The sequence below is a fragment of the Rhodnius prolixus genome, unplaced genomic scaffold (genome assembly GCF_049639745.1).
Source record: "Rhodnius prolixus isolate KJV_2025 unplaced genomic scaffold, Rpr scaffold_3, whole genome shotgun sequence".
In the NCBI taxonomy this organism is placed as follows: domain Eukaryota; kingdom Metazoa; phylum Arthropoda; class Insecta; order Hemiptera; family Reduviidae; genus Rhodnius; species Rhodnius prolixus.
Window position 1 is genome coordinate 47,206,319 of NW_027411603.1, and position 24,285 is coordinate 47,230,603.

Below are 24,285 nucleotides of genomic sequence, written 5' to 3' on the forward strand. Positions count from 1 at the left end.
GCCACACAAAGGGGGAATGTGTGGTTGAGGGAACCAAACCATTCTTTTTGACTCATCATTGTGCTATGCCAAGAAATATGATGTTGTGGCCGTTATACTGCTATTGCTATAATACAATAATAACTGTTCAAGTGCGATGTAACTATCATAAACATAAACCTAGCCTTCATCACCATCCTGGACATGTTGGATGTCACAATAATTTTGGAAACAAAAAAAAAAGAAAAAAGAAAATTAGGTAATTTTCAGAACTGTAATCATTCAGAACATTTTGTTCTGTTTTGACTGTGTTGTGAAAAGCCATAATTTGGTGTCACCTACCATTAAATAAATGTAATAAAAATATTTTTATTACTATCAAATTATTACGCGTTTCCCTTCTTGTTGCAAGAGGAAGTGATGGCCGTTAAATTCCAATTTTTAAAATTATTTGGCGGGTGAGGGTAGGAGGTGTGCACAGGAAATATCTTTAAAGTTTAGGAAAATGGTCCATATACAGCTTCTTATAAGACTAATTTCCCCCCAACCAAATCCTAGGTTTGTCTATCAAGCGATTGATTACCTCCACTAGCTTCTGGAATTACCTTTTCTACATATTCCCAAGAAGTAATCAATTTTACACTTGGATTACCGTTAGTTTGAACCGGCTGATTCCGTTGAAACCGGGAAACCTTTAGTTATTATCGCTAAACAAACCGTTAAAGGGTGCGCATGCGCTGCAAAAGTATTATAATTTTTTTCTTCCCATCTTTTCTTTAAGAAAAAGATATTTTTTTTTTTGAGCGAATACCATCGCTAATTACAACTTGCTGCAGTCTTAGTAATTAGAATTCCTTAAAACATATCTCTTGTACTGAATGTTAATTGGTAATGTGTAAAATCAATTTTATAAGTAAAATTTTTGCGATTAAATTAGTTTTTAGCGCTCTAGAGGGAGATCTAGATCTAATTTTTTTTTTATTTATCCTTTTTTTCAGATTTACACCTGTACCCACAGGTGTAAATCTAGTAAATGAGATAAATGTATGTATACAGTAACGTGGCAGACGTGAATGACGGTCATCCAGTGATGACCGCCATTAGTCACCCAGTTGGTCACGGGGCCAACGGCGCCTCAGCCGTCTTCAAAGATTGGAGGGTAGTGTAGATGAAGACAAGTTTACAGCTAAAGGGTTAGGGGATGAAATGAGAGAGTTTTTGATGAAAATTTTTATATCGGATTTTGGGCAAGTTCTTCGGAGATCGAGTGGAATTTGGAGATCTGTATGTATTGTTGCCAACATAGAATGGAGCGTCTACTATGCCGCGGAGTATTTTGGATTGGAGTGTTTGCAGCCCATATTGATGTTGGATTGTTTAGCTGTTCCGTAAAGTTCGAGTCCGTAAGTTGGTGTGAGAAGAGCCTGTATAGAGTCGTCGTTTGTACTGTAGTGAGAGTTTTGAGCGTTTGTCAAGTAGTCAGGGCTAGAAGTTTGTGTCGTTTGTTACAGTTCGGTACGTTTAAGTCTTGTATGGGGGTTCCTGTTAAGTCTCTTGTCTAGGTACTTTCCAAGGTACCGCACATGGTCGGCTGGTGGGATAGATGTATGATGTAAGAAGACAGGTGGTGGAGTTTGACGTTTGAGTGTGAAGACTGTGTATTTAGAATTAACTGGGTTAATTTTTATTCGCAAGGTTCTATTAAGTGAAGGTGGGACTGTAGTGAGGCTCCTGCTGCGAGGATAGGGTCAGAGTGTGTGGGGAGAATGGTAGTGTCGTCAGCGAAGGTCTAAATAAGCTATAATTATTGTGTTTTCCAATGGCAACGCTTGATTTAATATAACCTTTCACATCCATATTAAAACCTGAATGAAACTTTTGGACAGGAACCACCCAAATTTGGTAAAATTAAATAACAAAATATTACAATTTAATATTGTAAACATCGAAAACAAGACAAAAAGTCGTTTAAGAAATAAGTTTTCACTATAAAAATTAACGATAGGAAAAATTTGTCGTAATTCTTGTCAATAAAAAATTTCCACCCCCTTATAGCTTTGAAAGCATTAATTTTCCCCAATTGAGGAAATCCTGACTATATAAAACACGTTAGAGTCAACAAATGTGTGTGATTAAAAGTGTTTCACGAATGTTTCCCGGCGACTAGCCACTTGTAGTAATGTATAATCTACTTTACGACACTTTTACTTTGCTTTTACGTTAAATTGCCAACTGTTGCCGTCGTTCTTTGATTGCCGTTACAATGAGAGGGAGTGAGAGAGCAAATAGGCGTGGTTTGGTCCGTCACTTGTCTACCATTATACTCGTACATGACGATGACCAAAGACAAAAAGAAAATAATTATGTCACAATTTTAGACTAGTTAATTTTCTAGTGGCTGGATTTCCGGTATGAAAATTGCCAGCCGTAAAATTGCAGATTTTCATTGATTGTTTTTTCTTTTTGTCTCGTGAAACTTTTAATTGGCAAGTTCGTTTGTCGGACTGCATTAAGCAAAAGGAAATACTTTATTTTTTCAAATTTTTCATAATTTATCGTGTGAATTGGTCTTTAAAAGCCATAGATCGATTTTATTTTACGTCGATTGCTCTCTGCACATACGTAGATGAATAGCGCTTCTACTTGTAACATTTACCCCGGAAAATGCGTTTTAAGACATTTCCGGGGGGAGAAGAGGATGGTTGAGTTTTCTTTTTCATATAAGTGAAAATGAAACCACTAAATAATTCTCTAAATATAATGTAGGGATCAATTTTATTGGTAAACTACCAAATCGGTTTTGGCGGCAGTGCCAGTTTGCTTGTAAATTTTATTATAATAATGGCTCATTTTTTTAGTTATACGATCTTTATTTTATTGCCAATCCATTTGTTCCTTATTCTGCATCAAATTCTCGTAAAGTCATCTACATTCTATAAAACTAAGATTGTTTTTTTTGTAGGGCAGACATTAATTTCAGATCTCTCTTTAAAAAGAAGTTATTTTTAGATTAAAAACAAAATCAAAAAATTTTATTGGTTCATTTTCCTAACCATTATTTATCTTATGTTTTGTTAAATGCGTCACAGGAGAGAGAGGGTGTTAGACGACTAGATAATTTCTAGGTCGCAGATGTCGCCAGCTAGGAATGCAGACACTTCTGTAATGGCAGGTCTCCCGATGTTTTTTATCTAAGTCCCTATCTACCTCTAAATGTAGTCCTGCTGAAGGATACTACTCTCTTGCGTCTTACCTGGACCTCAAGCAGATACCGTTTTTGGTCTGGATATCTCGACAAACCCTCCTCTAAACAGGTAGTTTACATTAAGTTGCCACCATCCAATTCGGAATGATTAAAAGCGATTTTGGTATACCTAGTTTGGTGTTATATTCGATTTTTAGATATTCTGTTATCATAGAATATTTTTGGTACCACCTCGGTATCTGATAGTGATTTTTCAGCCTTACCGGAAGTCTAATTTTTACTAATTCGTTATTTCTTATAATGATTCTCTTGAAAATGGTTTTTAATAATTTTCTTGGCATCTACTTCGTGTGATTATTTCATTGAAAATTTTTATTCTTTTTAAATCTTTGAAACAGCCAATGTTTCGGTCTACTCGCTTGTCTAGTCCTCAGGAACCAGATATCTTACCTACGGCGGAGAAAACTAAGCACTAAGCGCTTCAGGCAGAGAAAATAATTAAATTGCTATATTCATGTCTATCGCCAGAGGCATTTGGTTTTCCCATCTAATTGGGGAAACAGAAAGTTGATAATTTTGATAGAAATGAAAGTACAGAAGATCGCGATATCGAAGTGTAATGAGGTCATTATCATCGTATAGAACCGAAAATTGCGAAACTTCGCCTCTTAATCATGTTTACTGTAAAATTTATAAAATAGATTAATAACTGCAGAAGAGAGAAATAATTAGGTCAGTGATTAGCGTTCCAACGCGAACGTTTTCAGGTTCTGTTGCCAGTAACTGTCCGGAAGCTGGCAGTGCACTGAAAGAAAGCGCCAATGACCTCATCTGTTGATGCGCTTTAAATTGAAAAAACTGAATAAAAGATAAGTTGTAGACGCCACAGTAGGGGAGTAGTTATACTATTACCGCAATGCTACGATGTATTGCTGGACTAGTATAGATTGGCCTTTGATTTTATTTAGTAGTATGAGTACTATACAGTGAAATACGTTAGCAATTCGATTCCGCCCTCGACACGAAATCGATAGTTAGATCTATAGCCTCCCCTTGCTAGGAAAGGCATTTTATTTCAAACTTACATTACTTATAAGTTAGAAATTCATACAAATCAATACAAATCCACTGAAATGACTCTCTAGAGAAAGGCGTAACTATTCCCTAAACGTTAATTCTATCTCGAAATCCAATTTTCGTCATCGATCACTTTTTTATTTGATTTTTGTTCCCTTTATTACCACCTCTCTCCTCCACTTGCACTTAATTGTAACCTCAAAACAAGTATATAATCGATTGAAACTCAATTCAGCGCGCAATTGCAAGCAGTATGAGAATAAGTAAACAAATTGAAATCTTAAGAGAAGCTAACAGAAAGCGAACGGAAGTTAGAAAGAAAGTGATAGGTGCTAATTATTTGGCTAAACTGTTTCGAGCTTTAAATAAATATGAATGAATCGGCTTAGTGTATAGTCTTACCCATTCATATGTATTTTAAGAATTACTTTCTCAATACAATTAGCAAGCGGAAGTTTTACGTTCAAGTTAATGTTCGTATTTTATTTTTTCCGGAAATACAAGTTTTAAGGTCCATTTAGCAAAAAATGTTTTTTTTTACCAAATTATTTATTTGAACACGTTCAAATTATCGCTTAAGAAATTAATAATTGCAAGAATTGTAAATTTAAATTCCTTGTTCTATCCCACTCTAGACTTAGACAAGAGATTGTTCCTTAACCGCAAGTATGCTATCGGTTGGGAGATCTCTCTAACAGCCTATTATTCTGTAAACATTACCTCTAAAATTATTTAGTGAATTTATAATGATGACGTAAGAAATTAGTTAAGTATTACACATACTGGATGTGTAGTCATAAGTAACGAGAATAACGGGACCAGAATTTTAGGACAAGGTACGGTAATGAATAATTGGCTAGTTAGGCGAGCAACACCGTTAGGTAGCGACATATTGAAAGGGAATATTTCTTTTTTATTATTATTCAATCAATTTTCAATTTAAATAGCGCCCATTATTATCAGATAATTTATCTATCAAAAAAAATTACGTGAATTTATTCTCGCTATATTTTTAATTTACTTTAATAGTTTAGGGATGTCTATTTGAAAAAAAAAGATTCTATGGCTGATTTTTTGCGAATTTAATTTATCCCCTTCATTCCCTAAAGAATATTTTATCCTTAACGTCATTTCCGCTTCATATACAACTAACTTCCGATAGCTATAAATGTTTCTGCGTTGAATTTAATTTAACTCGCTTCACTAGATGCAATACGCTTTCCTTTCTGTGTGAATTTAATTTTGGGAAACTGTAAAAAGTTGGCGTGTGTACATTTCAGATGAGATGGATTCAGATGAGTAGTAAGATGGTGGTGAAAAGAAATCCATTTATTTGGAGAGGGGGGGTAGCCTACTCCCCATTCTACCTGTAGATTTGTCTTAAAAACAGATTTTCTTTGGAAAAATGTTTTTAAAATAAATAACCAGTAGATCTAAGTGACGTATTAATACACGAAAATTAGAAAAAGCTTTGCTGACATTAAAATAAAAAGTGAAAATCCGTTTAAAATCGTGATACTTCCGGCTGTAAAAGTGTTATAATATATATGTTGATGAGTTCATTCAACGGAAATAGTCAAAGGGCAGCTTATCCTTCCTCGTATCATATAATAAATATCAATGGGAAAATTGTAGACCTGCAGGTTCGTATTCGAGATTTTGGCATAATCGCAGCTGGGAGAAAGTTAAAAGTGACCCTTAAAATTTTATTTAAATTCAACTTCCTTTATTTACTATTAACAATTTGGCATCCAAATTGATTTACCATAATCTTGATTTATACTTGACTCGCTTTAAAATTCTTTAAACTTCTTTCTAAAGTACTTAATTTAAAAAATTAATTTATATTTTAATCCAATGGATTATTAATTCCAGAATTATATTCTACCGAAGCCATTGAATAAAACTATACTCATTAGAAACGGTGGTAGAAATGGAGGTCAGACAATAGCGGAACTTAGACTAGCGCATGCAGACATGATAGAATGTAAGTTGGTCTGTTTAGTAGTGTGGTGATTGGAGGCTTCTTTGAATTTCACTTTGAGATTTCATATTTCTTTGATTTTCCTTCGTAGATTTATTTTGGATAAACCTCACAGTCTCATAGATGCCACAATTCCGTATATTTCCGTTAAAAACCTTAATTTCCAAAATTTGGCATTATTTCTAAACTTTCCTTTTACGTTTTCTTGCAATTGTGAAAATTTTCAACTTTGAGTTTTCAAAGAAAATATAAGTTTTGTGGGGAGCAGCCCCCCCTCTGGGTCATGTCTAAAATAATTCTAAAAAATGAGTTCAGGATTTGCCCTCTACGGTCATCTTGCTGAACAACACTTTTTGCTGATATCTCATGCACTCATACCAACATACTTATAGCAGCCTTGCAACTGTTTAGTGCATTCTCAAAGGGCCAACTCTAGTTTACCAAAATCGCACATCCTTTCATATTTAGGGCATATTGTACACTATCTCTGCATTCCAATCGTAATCTTTGGTCCGACCTTTATGATCTCGCATCTCTTGTAGATAATCGTTTAAGGCGATTACAATTTCAGATATTTCTGCAAGGTTTGTGAAAATTCCAATCTTCGCTTATCTTTCCAAGCTACGAAAGCAGTAGAATGAATTTTCAGTGACGACACAACAGCTTTTCTTTTCTTTCCTTAAAGGAAAATACTATTGCTCCACATTAATAGTTGTATTTTTTGCCCCTTCCTTCCGAGAAGATATTTATGGAAAATGTGGAAATTAATTCAAACTTTCTTCGCGGACATACAGAATGAAATACCGCAGTCTAGTTGATGATCACAAAGGCGTATCAAGTGGTGACTTACACTCTGCACGATCATAATGACCTACATTTTTTTACAGACGCATTTTTTGCATAACTTATTTTACTCTAACAAAATTTGTTTATAAGGTTGTAAATCGACGCTTATCGGGTTCGCTGCAGTGGTTAGTAGTTTGGACTAGTAAGCAGGAGATCACTGGTTCGAGTCCAGCAAGTAGCTATTTGTTTTTTTTTTTATTTAATTGGTAAAATGTTAATAGTAATGTATGCGCTAGAGTCCCCTGTCCACTGATAGTTGGATGTTAAGTCATTCCTGAAAAAAAAGGCGTTGCTGTCATGATGAACACCATTTTTAAAGAAAAAGATGAGATGAGACGTAATTGCATTACAAATACTTACGGTCTAGCTTAGTGGAGACTGCCATAAAATTATAGTTTTATTGTAGTGGCATTACGTGCTTTGGGGTCAACCAACAACTAGTAGAAATTCGAAGGTCCGTTCTTATAAAAGTCAATAATTAATTACAATAATACTCAATTTTTTATCACACAAAACATAAAGAGCAATGCAATGGTGAATAAAGGCGACTAGTTCAAGAAATCTAGTTCTAAACTATGTACCTCCAGTACTGGAGTAATGAGGAGGCTAAAGAAGAACACCACTAAAGCTCCAGGTAGAAAAGAAATAAAACTGGTTATTTATCTGCAGTGAATACAAATGCAGAATGTCCTTCCTGATCGGCTTGCAGACTAGAATCCTGGAGTCTACGTCGTATTCCAGGAGAAAGTAACAGAAAACTTCCTCTCTCCACGAATGGCAAGAATGTGTCTCGATCTTCTGTACAACTGGAGAGGCCTAGTTTCTTCTATTTCTAGCATTTTACTAGAAGAAACTTATTGTCTTTTATTCAAGTCTACTTTTTAAAGGAGGACTTGTGCTTAAAATTTTATAAAAACTAAAAGTTCTTGTTTTTAAATTTTTAATCTCCTTGAAATTCTGTATCGTATATCACGGTTCTGTTGTACGAACAAAAATCTGATGCTACAGGTCACAAAAACTTTCATATGGTTCCCATTTTATGGTTTAAAACCCAATTGCTTTTAGAACTTAACTTGAACCAATTATGAAAGAGATTAGTCCAGTGATTAGCGTAGTGGTTTCGGTCTTGAAGCTGCTGACTCTTAGATCTTCTCTTCCTAGGAGCTTCTTACATCTCACTGTCCAGTCAACTGAGTGTTGTCAGTAATGAGAGAACATCTTACGGAGGCCGGCTGTGCACTGAAAAAAAAAAACCTTCGGACACCAGTGACCTTAGATGTTGATGCGCCTTAAAAAAAATAATAAGGCAATTTTTAGCAAAAATCGGTTAGCGTTTTATTCAGGAAAAGTATATACCAATATACCTTAAATTTGAAAATTCCAGCAATGCTTTTAAAATTAAAATATTATCTAATTAATTACCTAATGAAAATTACCTAATTTTTATTGTTATAATCTGAATCACTTAATCCCGATCATTACGAATGGTTCTACTGAACTGGATACACAATAAGAAACAGTGCTTATTAATTTTAGACTACCAAGTTTTAAAGGCGAAGTAGAATGCTTGGCTGATCTCCAGATTGGCATCGGAAGTGCATTGTAAATCTGCGCCTCTTTGTTCAATATCCGTTTTGATCGTCCTTCAAGTAATCCTTTCTAAAATGGTAACCTTTTTTAATTAATCTAAATGCGTAACGTAAAATTAGACGAATTAACGAAACAGTTATAAAGTAAACTTATAATTTTGATTTTTAAAAATCAAAGGAACCCCTTTTCAAAACTCATAACCTTAAGGTCGAGCGCCGCATTTATATGCACGTACATGGGAGGGGAAAAAAAACACAAAACCGCTGCAATTCTTGTCATAGTTCCATGGAAAAGGTTATCTAAAGGTTTTAATCAAGGTTAGAGATGCCCAGGTTTGTTGTGTTTGTAGTTGGTGAGAATAACGTGCACGTGCATTGCGTAGGCTAGCGGTGGTCGGCTAGCTCTGTTCTTTGGTTGTCGTGGTTCAGTTGCAATCTTTGTGCGCGCGTGTGTGTGTGTGTTTTGTGTTGTTGTTGTTGTCAGAGTAGTGTATGTATTTGTTTTGGATACTATTTACTGTTATCTCAAGAGTATAGTGACCTTCAAACAGGTCAAGGTCATTCAACAGCTCCCTTCCTGAACATGTTCCTCCTCCTCCTCTTCGAATACATAATTTATCAACAAAAACATTCCCAGTAACCTACTATCAAACTATAGTATTTCATTTATGTTTATTTTTAAATTATGCTAACCTAAACTCATAAATATTGATTTCTTTATGAGGGTATGTTTTAATTTTTGTTTATTTGTGAAACTTCTTACGATGGACTTTTGACATTTACCATCGCTACCTGCAGCTTCTGCTTCTAGTATCTGAAAAATCCATTTAGAATACTCCTACCTCGTTGGACAATAGGAAATTAAAAAGAAAAAATCCAGGCTCAGAGTTCATTCAATGCCAATAGAAATTGGTCACTTGTATCATCTTAAGTTTTGGGTAATGGCTCAAAAAATTCCTAATTGGAGCATCAAAGCCGACAGTAATCAGAAGTAACTAGTACATCATCTGGTATGATTCCCTTAAACTAGTGATTCTCCGCCTTGCTTTTGTCGCGCCACACTTTTAACAATTTCAAAATTTGGCAGTGCACTAACAATAAGATAAGTTTAAAAGTATTTTACTTATTCATAATACACTGAGTAAAATAGTTGTATGTTTATTTTCAATACACAATTTTTTTTTTGCGTTTATTTTTGTTACAATCAGCGCATTGGCGCTATAAGTAACAGTGATAACAGAACTATGAATTACAGAGAGGTATACGGAGTGGAGAAGTTACCCAGTGGTAACACTCCAAAATATTAGGCTATTAGTCGCTCTCTTCACTTGAGAGGAGATCACGAGGCCACTGTCTCTTAAGGCGTCCTGTCGGATTGTCAGGAAGAGTTCTAGAAGAAAGATTTTTGTGCTAGAGGATTTATATGAGATTGCAGGTTTAAGTGGAGTTTTCTGTGTCTTGTTTTCAGTGACTTGTGTGACAAAAGGAATGTTAAGGTCAGTATGTATTGTCAGGTTGGAGACATAAATACATAATAAGTATTTTTGATTGTAGAGATTGAATCCTTTGGAGATTGGAGCGTTTGGTTGAACCCCACAGGTCTATTCCATACGCCCAGATGGGTTTCAAAATAGTAGAATAAATCAGTCTTTTGTTGTCTAGTGACAGTTTTGATCTATCGTCAAAGAGTCTTTTAAGCAGTCGATAGCGTCTGTTTAGTTCTGTTCTTTTAAGTATAGTGTGGGGGGTTCCAAGAAAGTCTTCGGTCTATGTAAAGCCCAAGGTAGCGGGCAATTTTCAATATAAAATAAAATAATATGTACTACAAAAAACAACAGTATATGTTTATTAAGGGATTAATTACAAGTTATAAAACTAGATTCCTCGTCTTCGGGAGGTTAAATGTTTCCTCTACCGGAGATTGTGGCATCTGGTAATCTTTACCAGAACTCTTTAAGATGATTCCAGCGTACTGGGCGATTGAGTCTCCATGCTCCCTAATGTCCTGTTACTACTTTATTAGTTTATTGTATTGACATCTGGCAACCTTTAGCCGGATTTGTTTTTAAACCCCGGTATCTCTCATGAGATACCCCTTTCCCATTCCCCTTTCTGGTGGAACCGCCCGTCTAAAGCAATCTAGCAAATTACAAGTTAATAATAAGAATACTTTTAATGAGAAATTTGAGCTTGATGTTATTTTATAATTACAGTTTATATTTGGGTCTCTACATAGACTCACGTGGAACCCACACACTAGATTTAAAAGACAAGCAATAACGAAACGTGCGAAACTACTTTACAGACTTCTTGGACGACGCTCCAAATTACCCATTGAACTCAAACGTTTAATATACAGTACTATTCTCAAACCTATGTGGACTTACGGACTAGAGCTGTGTGGTTCAGCCTAACCGACCAACATACGGACTGTACAGGACATTTCAGTCAAAACTACTGCCGACAGATAGCTGACGCTCCTTTCTACGGTGACTAACCTCACTCTTCACACCGACCTCAACATTCCCTTCATAGACCAACTCGCCAAGACTAAATATCCAAAAATTCCATAATACTCTCTCGACTAGCTCTAATCCTCTTGTACGGTCTCTCGCTTCCTCTGACATCCCTAATACTCCTCGCTGACTGAATCGCCAGTGGCCCCGCGACTTCCTTGCAGGCGGAAGGCCTAAATCTCTACTCTATTCTATATTCTCCTCCTCACATTCTCCTCTCTCCTATAGAGAGTGCTACCACTCTCTCTCCTCCTGCTCTTCCAGCACCAGTTCATCTCATTCACCTCCTATTTACTTATTGTATATATTTATACAGATTGTAAATTACAAAATAAATAAATAAATAAAATAAAATAAAAAAAAACAGTTTATATTTGGTCGTATAAATGATAATGCTACTCTCATGTCGTCTTCTACATTTAATATATAATTTTTATTGTATGCATTTCTAAAATTTGTCGGCACGTAAAAGTACCGCGGCACAGTGGTTGAGAATCACTGCTTCAAACCCTTTCCTTGTGATCATTAATTATTTTTATTATAATATTTATTTAAAAAAACATATATATCATTTGTTTGTGTGCACAGGTGCTAAGAAAGGTGCGGTTAGGATGTGGAGAACTTGGAGAGTGTGGGGAGCCGTGGCCGCGGTCCTACTGGCCCTGATCGCAGTGACCGCGGCCTTGCCCGGCCCTTGTAAGTACCTTTTATTTTATTTATATGTTAACCAAGAAAAGCCGAATATAAAGTAACTCTACTAGAGCAAGACTCAGTTGTAGTAATTTCCTGATGTCGACAAAAAAAAAAAAAAAGATTAAAAAAACTGCCTAAATAACGAGTTTATAGTTTCCTGTTTGTAGACTCGCAGTAGTATGAAAAGGAAGTGGTATGAAAAGGACCACTTCCTTTTCATACTCTGTCCTGATTTGGAACTTTTGTGGACATTTAAGAAAGAGTCCTCCTCATTAAAATGAGAGTCGTGTCAATTGAGTCATGAAATTGCCTCCATCTAACCGGAACCGGAAATATTATAGGAGTGTGAAAGAAATAGTTTAAGAATTAATTAGTGTACGTATTTTTCAAAGATACCAATCGATGCGTATCAATGTACTTCAATGGATATTAAACAAATATAGAGTGAAGGAAAAACAGAAGAGTGAATAATATGAATTAAGAAATGGAAGATTGATGCGAGTCTTCTGGGGTAGTAGATCGAGACTCTACACTTCCTTCCGTTCAAAACTATGATCGATTGTTGCCACAACCTGTCTTACTTCTCCTTTGGCAGTACAGACCTTGGTCTATTTGATTTTTTCGTAGCCCTACTTGGTATTGGTCCCTTCGCCATATTTCCACTCTGTTCAAACTGTTGTAAGCTCGCATCAAGAGTTGTTCGTAATCCTGGCGCCCTTAAAAAACCCGCACTGATATGCCCTATGTGCCCATCTAGTCGGTCTCTTCAATTCTTCAGCATCCTTAACCAGTTATGCGCGTTAATTGTCAGATCTCTGTTAGGGTGCGTTCGACGTGAGTACTGGTTGTGAAAAATATAAAATTGCCATTAACTATAAAAACTCCAAATTTTAATAAAATACAATAAGAATATTATTTGGTGGGATGTTTCCATTATCTTACCAATAGAACTGCTCAGTATTTTATTCGGAAGGGTTGGTGGGAGTCAGCTAAATGATAAGTGGTTGGTACATGTTTGGTCTCTGCATCAGAGATTAGGAATTAGGCACACAAATAGAAGCTCTCAACCCTTGTGTAATGCCCTTTTTACCTCTGAGATTCAGGACCTAAGTTCGAGCATGATTTCATTTTGCACAGAATTCAAAGCTCTTTTCTGTTCCTTGTAAAAGCTCTTGTGAGTCCCTAGTTAACTAGAGCAATGCATACGTGAAGCGGTGCAAGATTTTGAATGAGCACAGAGAATGCTCTGTAATCTCAAGCCCCATAGATTGCAGAAAAAGTCATTTGCAGTGACTATTATGACGTTGTAAAAACTTTTGGTTGTTTTTGCCCTGCGTTCGACGTGTATACACGTCATTGTCTTTATTTTAATTCCGCACAGTGTGGGTTTTTTTTTTTAAACTAAATTCCACCGCTTAACTGGTTAAAGAGAAAGTTATATTATTCCCTCCTTTGACTCTTTCTCTTCTGATCGTCCGGTCTTTCCCTTGCACCAAGAGCTTCCCTTTTTTTATGCCGAATAACGCTGGCCATAATCCGAGTAAATAGCCAACCTCTTTTTCTTTCCTTTTTTTTTTGCTCATTGAGCAAAGACACTCGAAAATCCCAGTTGCTTTACTCTGCTCACATTGTATAGTTTACTGGTTGTTGCTGAATAATTCATTAAATTTTCTACAATCCTACATAACTGCTGACCTACCAATTCATTCAACTTATTTACTGGATGCAATAATAATTATGCCTGTACACTACACTCTCATCAGCACGAGTACATTAACTAAACAGTATAGAACGGATATCCTATAAAGAGAAAGTTTATTAATGAAATCTCTACAGTTTATGGTTAATAAACTTTTACAAAACAATATTTTGTAAACAAATTAACAAACAAAGCACGTCAATCAGGCGGCTGAAAGTATCTCGTTAAAGCTTTCTTTTAAGCTCGGCTGATTATTTATTTAATTTGGATTTTTTATGGAACAGCTTATAATTAAATGCGGCACTGGTAATAGTGTTATTCTTTGATGATATTGGTGGCTCATTGATATTTGGTTTGAAGTTCCTCCATGATCGTGGTTTAGCCAGGAGTCTCCCTAATAATGTCTCCCGAAGATCAACCTTGGAATAAATTAATTCATTATAACATATGATGTACTGATACAGTAAGGATATTTAGGATAAATAGTATGAATAATTAAAATTGTAAAGAAATACATTTTGGGCGTGAAAGCTCCATAACAGTGGAGGAAGCAGATGTTTGAACTGAACACTTCTTGAAAAACCTAGTTAATGTCAGCCTAACGTTCCACCTTTTCAGGATCTAGTCTCTAAAAACTCCATTATATCTGTCTCAAATTCTTTCAAGCAGAAATATCTCTAAAAAGTTGATTAAAATGGGTTCAGCGATGTTGGAGCAGTAGCTCGTTTCCTGTAACCCATTTTTAGTCATTTTTTTGTTTAAATTTTCTGCTCAGTCGAACGGCCGAATATGTGTCGACTTATTTTTAACTTAGAATAACCAATAAAAATTTGATCAAAACAAGTATTATTTTAGATAAAAATTTTAAAGTAATAACAACTAATTTATTTCTACCTTTTTTATGTTTAGATGCTGGTTTCGCTTTGGACGATGTAAGAAGGCCAGTTTACCGAGGAAACGTAAGGTATAAAAGATATTTTTATAACACTAGTGTGCATAGACCTGGTGGAGATAGAATGAATGAAAGTCTATTGGTTCGTTTAAATAGTTTAAGTAGGTCGCGGAGAGACACGAATAACAGTCCATCTGGAACATCCACATCGAATACTTCTTCCTCGTTGAACAATAGGAAATTAAAAAAAATTTCGACTCACAGTTCAATCGATGCCGATAGAAATTGGTCACTTGTATCTTTAGCAACTTCAATATCTGATCAAAATCATACAAGAAGTTTGGTTAGGAATTTTCTCAGCAACTCTTTGCAACATTTACAATCAACAACGGCTTATATTAGCCCTGGTCAAAGTTCTACAGTAATAAAGACTGGTGAGTCTTTAGATAATCTTATACTTTCTCATACTCAACATGGTGTAAAACCAATACAAATGTATCCGGAAGGAAGTCCGCCAAATTGGCACACTAATCCTGTGGATCCGACGGTAATCTTAATTGAAGACGTTCATCCATCAAAACTACCAAAACCACCAACAACACCGTCATCGCATCTTTTAGATGATGTTTGGAATCATCCAAACAATAAGCCACTGCACTATAAACCTGTCGAACAAATGTTTCCAGTACAAGTAGAAAAACGGCCAAAACCTTCGGCCAAACCTTCCTACAACTGGGGGAATGTGGTTAGTACATCAGGAAATACGGGATATAGACCTCAAGAAGACTACTCTGCAACTGGAGAGATTCAGCCTGTATTGTTGTACCCAAGACCTGGTTCAAGCTCTAAGCCAACTTCCAAGCCAAAACCATACGTTGTAAAACCTTTACATCACTATACTGCAACAGTGACGCAAGCAGATCAAAGTGTTCATCATTCGCTCAGGCCCAGCATACCCACAAACACTTACTCTAATGGTAACAATCACTGGAACGATCCACCTGCATACAAACCTCCTTATAACCTTGTTCGGCCCACCCGGCCAGTTTATCAAGATCCTCCCGCTCCTGCGTCAGACGGTCCATCCTCAGAGCCAGTCTACAAGCCGGTTTACACCTTCCCCAGACCGACAAAGCCGCCAGTTAGTAAACCACCCCATAGTTCGCCCAGACCGCCAGAACTGCACAACCACTATTACGATCCGCCTCCCCTAATCCACAACACTTCTAAATATCCGCCTGTCCTGATCGCTCAGTCTACTGTATTACCAGTTACTGAGCCGACAAACGTGAGGCCTCCACCACCGTCTATTATAGTCATAGACAGTGCTTCCAATATAACTCCGCCACCGGCAGCTGCTCATGACTGTGGCAGTGTTCAAGTGATAAATAATTTTTCTAAAGAGCCACCATACCCGGCTTGCTCGGATGTGATGATACTTGTGAACTCACCGGTAACTAATTCAGCCAGCAGTAGTGCAGCTGCTGCTGCTGCAGCAGCAGGAAGTGGAGCTGCTGGTGGTGGTGGTGTTGCTGCAACTCTAGGAGGGATTGCCGCGGTATCTCATACTGTTGCACTGGCTGCAGGGTCAGCTGCTGCAGGAGGAGCAGCAGGTGCTGCGGCTGCAGGAGCAGCTGCAGCGGGAGCCGCGGGTTCTGCAGGCGCTGCCGCTGCTTCAGGAGCGGCTGCAGGGTCTGCAGGTGCGGCCGCCGCTGCAGCAGCTGCCGCTGGAGTTGCAGGCTCTGCAGGCAGTGCAATTCCCCCAATTCTTCCAGTAGATCCCCCAGCTTTGGTTCCTCCTGTCTCTACTCCACCTCAGGCCACCCCTGTACTTCATCCATTGGACGATGAAGAAGAAGACTACGATTACGATGATCTTACTACCTCAGCGCCTCCAAAGCCCATGAAACCAATGAAACCATCCATGGGTTATATCACTACCTTCTTGGAGTCCGTGAATGCTTTCATCAATACTCTGCCCATACTTGGCCCGATCAGTGTTTCCTTGTGGATAATACTCTTAGGCCCTTTATTATTTCTCTTAGTTGGACTGATGGGTGTGGGGACGTTTTTACTACCCTGGATAGGACCTAGCATAATTCTAGGTGGAAGACGTAGAAGAAGCATTGTTGGACGTCACCGGCCCACGTTCTCTCATTCAGCCATCACGTTTGAAAGGAATCTTAAGCTAGGATTGCTGGATAATTATTACAGAAACCTTGAGTGATAATTTTGTTCCTCAGCCTATTAGATTAAGCTATTTAATTGATTTGCTGATTTACTTTTTAAACACGATAGACATTCAGGTATTGTGAAGTTTTAAATTAAATAATAAAATAAATTACTGAAATCTTGCCACCAAGTTACTTTATCTATTTATATAAGTGATATTATCAGTTTTTAAATTTAGTAGTTATATTTTGGCATTGTTTGTTTATTTCTTAATTAATTATTGGAATATCTTTGCCATATTTATTTATTACTAGTTGTAATGTACATATGCAGTGCTTCTAAAACTAGACATTGCAATATTTAGCTAATAAGAAGAATTCAATGTGAAGCGGATCTCGCATTGCAATCAGCCAAGTAGGAGAATACATTGCGGCTGGCAGAGGGTTAAAGAAAGACTTAGAAGAAGCAGTGCTAGTATGCACATGCGCGAAAAAAAGTGTTCCACTGATATGGCCGTTCTAATGTAGGTGCCCTCACTGGTATTTGGTACATTCTACTTTTTCATTTTATTTTTTTTTTCCGCTTCCCTGTAAAGTGCCATTTCGTCTTTGTAGGGTCATATCTCTAACATTCTACTTGGAAATATTAAAATGTGTTTCTAAAATTTTGGAGTCTTTAAAAAAAATTCTTCAATGCAGATGCTGCATGGATTTTCTGTTTTCAAGATGTTTCAAAAAAATGGCTTTAACAATTTTCTTTTAGCTCTTTTTTTAAAGTTATTTATTCGTGTTAATGTACAACTATTACTTAATACATTTTTCCAAGCAATCCCACAAAGCGACCAGACAATAACTTAGCGATCAAATCCTTCAACCGAATGTAAAATTTTACTAAGTACAGTTTTTCCTATAGCTTTTTGATTTTTTTTTTCGAAAATGATTTCTCTAAACTCAGTATTTAAATTTCGTACACATGAGAATCTATTATTTAGATTTGAAAAAATTTGTCAATGAGAATTCGTTTCGGGCAGTTGGGGAGGGGGTCAGTAGATTTCCTTTTAAAGTGTCGCTTCATTTCTAGTATACAGCATGGAATAAGAGTTGAATATGTTTTGAAATTTCAAATTTGAATTGAATGTATAGGTTAGAATTTTGGTTTTTGCCGTAAGAGACAGTCATGTGAGTGTTCTCAGCAATAATGAACTAGTGAAAAGCAAATTTTAAAAATGTTTTTAAGAAGCACTGTTTTTAGAATAAAAGGTTATTAAATTATTTTAGTTCGAGGTGATTATTAGAAAAAATTACTTTGTAAAATTTAATTATCAATTACTATTCAGTAAAAAATTGTTTTTACGAGTTATTTATTATTCACTGAAATTCGAGATCACTGATAAGCCAACTATGAGTATTTTAAACATGAATATTAGGGGGTAAAAACCAATATAAAATTTACGATATATTGATCAAATTTAACCAATCTGTACCATTCGTAGGTAAATTCTTTCAGTTAATAAAATATTATTAAAATCTTTGTGCGACTGTTCTTAAATTTCATAAATTTAAATTTGATTCAATTTAATGGGATAAAAATGTATTATAACAGTACAGAAGACTTCTGGAAGTACGTAAGTACATATAAACATTTGCACAGTTTGAGTTGACAATTTATAGTTCTTATTTTGGATAAAATTATTACAATCCTATTTTTTGGCTCTTTTAAACAATGTATTTATTTTCTTGTTTGTTTTTTAGGAAAATATAATTTACTTATAAGTTATTTTATTATTTCGTGTCTAAGACCTTATGTAAGTTATATTTCATATTACTTTTTATTTCTAAGAATTAGGTTTTTTTTTTTCAATACCTCGTTTGCTTGTTAAAAGACTTGCTTACTTGTTTCTCAAATCTTAAGTTTTAACATGAAGTGTTCACAAGTTTTTTTTTCAATTTTTTATGTAAGTGATATTCTGTTGGGCCACTGATAAGTGGATGTGTAAGGTCGTCAGCCTAAACATCATTTCAAGCCCAATTTCCTAAAGAATTCGTGAGTTTATTTAGGCAGGATATTTACTCCCAACAGCCACTATGTATTCATGCTTCTAAGACATGGTAATTTTCTCAGATATCCAGTTGGCGCCACTCGCTATTAAAATTTACGAAGCTAATTTAAGATTGTTTAAGACTGCTGGTAATTCTGATGAGTTTTGGTTCTTATTATTTGAATGCCCGTTAGGACAACAAAAGTTTTGAAGAGGCAGCAGCTTGTTTGGCGTGGTTGGGTTTTCATGATAACCCTCTTGAGGTAATTAACTCTACAAAATGCAGCAGTAGTGCAGCCAACAAAGCGTGGACGCACAATGAGGAATAATAAATAAGCAATGGTAGATGGAAACCTCCAGAGCCAGAGCAGGTAAAGAAGTAAATTGTTAGTCACTCACCCACATTCACTACGGCACTATTCCAATAAGGCTAGTAGGCCTTTTGGATAGTCGTAGGCTTCTTGGTTATCACTGCAGACTTTTAAATTCATGCTTCTCATGGATCTGCCAACAGTTAGCTTAGTAAAAGCGTCAAAAGAAATAAAAAAAAAATTGTACCACCCATATTGATTACCTATTTTGTGAAGAAATAAAGCTTCAGTACATCTAACTCAATGCTATTATTTGAACATGAATTAGAAGCATATTGGCTGTTAGCGGAGGAAATATCCTTTCTACCCTTTAAGCAATTGGCCTTGTAAAGATGTACAGGCTGTCGATCTCACCCCAACAGCAAGCCGGGGTTGTGACTTTCTTGATCACAATGCATTTTACTCCAAAACTTAAAAAAATCAGACAACAAATCTGAAATTTCATAAGTGATGGATACAGCCTACATGACATTTACAGTTTTTTAACTGAAACTTTTATATTTTCACACATTTCTTGGAGAGGATTTCTTCCCCTAAAATCGTCTAGGTGCCCAGCTGACAACATGCACTGCGTACCATTCTAATTATAATTCAACAAAAGTTCATCGAATGAATATGAAATCATATTCTCTTAAATTGGATTAAATAGGAAATGTTAGACCTTCTTATTTAACAGACTAGGTAGCATATTAATTAAGCTACGAGAAAGAAAATTGAAGTTCTTTGAATAAAATTTAAATAATAATTATTTCGTTCTTCATTTGAGATCTCTGCTGAAGTCTAATAAAGGTACTCAAATATTTAGTTTTTTAAAATTTTCTTATAGTTTTTTTTTTTTTTTGGAATTAATGTTCTCTCTAGTTGATATCAAGTCTTTACCGCTCATTTATACTTTTCACCATTTTTTTTTTTTTTTTACGAGGTTAATTATAAATTGTTTTCTTTGTATTGCAGAACCCGTGAAAGCAAAAGCGATTCTGAAGTGATAGTAAAGAGTGATATATCAGTAATTGATGGACGATCAGCAGGTATCAGTTCGACTATCGCTCCGACCACAGCCACACCGATAGCTGAGTCATTCAAGATGGTCACTAAACAGTTGCTGCAGGCGCCCAGTGCTACTGATATGGTGGCCACGGATGTTAGGACACCTCCAAGGGTAAAATCACAAGTCAAAAGTGAGATAGCTGACTTTGTGCCGCTTGGGAAAGGTGAAGCACATCCTGTATTGATGGACGATACTTCTGCCTACGAGATTGTCACCTCAGCACCGCCCAAACCGTCTACGCCTCCAAGTACAGCGGGACTGTCTACATGGATTCTCTTAAGCAATGGAGAGCAGAGTACGTTGGCCACTAAAAAGAAAGGTACTGTAGCACCAACAGTAGAACCTAAAAAGAAACCACCTCCAATAGCTATTACTCCTGCACCTGAAAAAGGCATCAAGAAAAACGAAGAAAAAGTTGGCAAACCTGGTATCGTAAAACCAGTGCCTGCGCCTGTAAAGAAAGCGAATATTACACGTGAGGATCCGCCTAAAGCATCGGCTCTTGTTTTACAGGATTCTAAATTTAAAAATCGCACTCCAGTCGTTGTTGGAAGAATACCAGCTATTGAAAAAACTGACACTAACAATTCTTTGAAAAAAGTCGCCTCAACAACTCCAACGGCCACTATCGCTTCAACGACTGCGCCGACTAAAAGAAAAACTACACAAACCAGCACAAAATATTCTCCGGATATTGTGCCTACTACATCACTTCTCTTAGAAACTGACACGGTGGAAGCTGTAGAGGAAACTTCCACAACTGAGCCTACCTCGACTACAACGAAGAGGACAAGACGTCCAACTAACAAAAAGAAGAAGAAGAACAAGAACAGGCGTCGCAGGCCATCCAAACCTGACTCTGACCAAGCTGAAAGCAAGATAACGGACGATAATGCGGTGGCTAGTAAGATAGAGAATAATCGCCCAATATCCACAAGAATTTACAATTATCTTGCTCGTGAGGTTATGCCCAGTGTAGGCGTGGGTATAGTAGGGCTGATGTTGACTGCAGGTCTGGCAGGGTTGTTTCTTTATCCCTTTGGAGGAACAATAGCGAGAAGAAACTACGACAAGGCACCAACTCCATTGTCATCAGACTCTCACATGTATTACTATAATAGCTATTCCCCGCATCCCGAGCCAGAGCCAAACAATGCCCAGCCTGAAGAGAAAGTGTTCGGACAAGTACTGTCGAGTATGAATCAGAATACGTTCAATCCGTCACCTCCATACGATGGATCCAAGTATTCAGCCAGCAATCACAAGTATAGGTACGATATACACGATTATAGTGTAAACGGATACGCCGGAACCAGTGACTACTCCACTTTACCAGATTCAGTAAAAAATGGAGGAGATTATCCACCACCGGATTCCTCCAAATACTACAGCATGGATCCAATTACTACACATTATAAATTGACTGACACTTCGTCTCAGCCGGAGACCTTCAAACCTGAAAGAAATAATTATCCCAGTCTCACTGAATACACTTCCTACACAAACGCTGCTTCTGTGGGAACTGTGAGTTCTTATGAAAATTCCGGGGAAAATAAACGTGAAAATGAAACTAGTGTGGGAGAAGATAAATCAGACAAAAGTGCTCCTCAGTTTTCCGCACTTGTAGGTTCACCGCATTTCACAAACACTGATTTTGTAGGCTCAGTATCATTGACTGGCAGCTACGGAGCTCAAGAAATCCGACATAGGACTGGCGCACAAGCCGCTTCAGATCATGGTCCAAGGAGTTTGCCTCTGAAACGCACAAAAAGAGATGTACACGATGATTTCAACAATGAAATTGATTCAACTGATGAGAAAATATTGCGTAAGCCTTCAGAAGCCCCAACAACTAAATCACCAACTAATAAACTAGAAACTACAACAGGCTTTAATTATTTTACAAAAACTGAACCCTCTTTGGTTAAGGATGGCACAACTGTGAACTATGAAAACAATGTAGTTACAGATTCCAGTACGGATACCACAACAGACACAGTAACCAATGCTACAAATGAATCTGGTTATAATAAAGATGTCACAGATTCACCTGATAATTCAAATAACGATGACGAAGATAATATTTCTAGTACAGATGGTAACAATGACAGCGGATTTCTAGGCTTTCTTAGACGGTTAGCTCAGGTTAAACTGAAATTAGGACTGAGCTTATTGAGGTCAACAGGTGAAGCATTTCAGAGATACTTAAACGTGATGGCAAAGCGAATGGAAACCGCTGTCCGGAATATGGAAACTAAGAGGCGATCAGCTCAGAATCCGCAGTGGACATCTGTGAGTTCGTCCAGGCAGAGAAGATACACATTGCCCAATAAACTGCTTCAGAAAAAGGTCATAAAACAAGAGTAAAACTATTTATTTTATTTTGCGATATTAAATCAGAAGATATAAACAATTTTTAAAAGAAAGAAAGCAAATTATTTATTGTGCTACTAAAGTTTTTTTATATTGTAAATAATTTTTAAAATTTAATTTGTCTTAGATATCTAGAAATGTAAATACACGCCGTTAAATGTAAAATATATTATATTTTCGAATTACGAACTAAGAGAACAAAAAAGGAGGTTAATGACGCATTCTGTCAGGGGACAGCTTGGTATTAAATTTATTATTTTCTTTTTTTTTTTTTACTTGGAGTAACGGGAAGAGACGTGTCTTCAGAATGAATTCCTCTTTCGGAAAAGTGTTTTTATTTTATTTCTGTTTATGATTTTGGTTTTTTAAGTTTCTTTTTTATAATTAATTCTTCTGTTGGAGGGGTTCTTGCTGATTGCAATTCTTGGTTCCATTTTTATGTTTTGTTTTTTCAAAAAAAGAAAAAATGGATTTCCGTAGATTCCCACAATATGTTACCTGACTAATTTCCTTCTTTTAATTATATATTTTTCTTTTAGTTGTACTTGTCGATTTGTTTACTAAATAATGTTTTCCATACTTTGTTTTTTCGTTTTGTTATATGCCTTAAAAGATCTCAGAAATCCTGATGTAAGATGTGTCTTCCTAACTGTTCTGGCGCCTCTTCCAAAATAAAAGATTGGAAAAAAATTTCTCTTAATATTAAGGTCATCATATGATTTTTTTAAATACGATATCTTGCATAAATGACTGGTAGCAATTGTTATTTAAAAAATTGTAATTTTGTTTTTATCTTTTTTATTTAAAAAATAATAAGTAAGCTGCTTAAATCTATTGCAAGTTGATATTTAATGTATATAATAAAATTTAAAATAAAATATTTTTAAATGAATTTGTTATTATTTTGATTAAGGTCACTGGCGTCCGGAGCTTTTTTCAGTGCACTGCCGGCCTTCGATTGTATTGTAACGTTTTGTCGTTTTATTATTATTATTATTATTCATTTTCTCCATTGCGATTTGAAATTATTAAAATATTTCAAAGCAATTCATAATTTTCTCAACCAAAACATACAATGAACTGATCAATTTCAGGGGCCATAATATGTACTCAAATATTCTACTGTTCTAGTCTAAAAGATAGATGTAATATCGTGTTTGAAAACATTAGACATATGAATGGATCCATGGACTTCTACAGGGAAAAAATTACATTTTGTTTTTTTATTCTTTCAATTAGCTTTTAATTCTCCTGCTAGATCCAGGTGATGAAAGTATCTTCTGGACAGTCAAGGAACAAAGAAGAACTGCAGTGAGAAGGCATTGCAGCTCACAAGATAGAGAAGAATGTCTCAGGTAGATATTTACAGAAAGAAGAAGCTGTATAAGAAGTAATAAGGTGAGTTCTATTATAAGGTTTAACATAGGGATAGATTTTAATACTATCTTGCAAATTTCTAGCCCTAGAACAGATCCTGAATGCACTGTAAATTCAAAGCAGTTTATTTCATAAAATTACAAATTTGTAAAACTGAACAATTTTACTTAATAGGTACTAAATAATGCCTTGCTTATTTATATAGAGTTAATTTAATCATTAATTGCATAATTAACCTAATATACGGAATCCTTAGATATGTAGTGGATATTATAAAATTGACTTAGATTTCATTAATTGTATCTTAAAGTTAAGCAGAAATTGTAACATTGAAATGGAATCTAATTAAGCTACATAGTTTGCATTTATTTAACATTGAATTTGTTCAAAGTAACACCAGGTTTCTTAAATCGGTTTTTTAAATTA

General features: G+C 35.9%; 1 protein-coding gene across 8 annotated transcripts in view; it reads left to right on the forward strand.

The window, feature by feature from the left end:
• The window catches only part of LOC141453213 (uncharacterized), a 61,484-nt gene extending 38,110 nt beyond the window's left edge, over positions 1-23,374 (forward strand). For 3 of the 8 annotated variants that reach the window (XM_074126147.1, XM_074126149.1, XM_074126148.1), the window contains exons 2-4: positions 11,785-11,892; positions 14,498-14,552; positions 20,016-23,374. In XM_074126147.1, coding sequence (XP_073982248.1) covers positions 11,808-11,892; positions 14,498-14,552; positions 20,016-22,476 — 2,601 coding nt within the window. In that variant the 5' untranslated portion in view covers positions 11,785-11,807 and the 3' untranslated portion in view covers positions 22,477-23,374. The other 5 variants (XM_074126151.1, XM_074126150.1, XM_074126152.1 and 2 more) reach the window with 5 other exon arrangements.
• Positions 23,375-24,285: the final 911 nt, after the last annotated feature.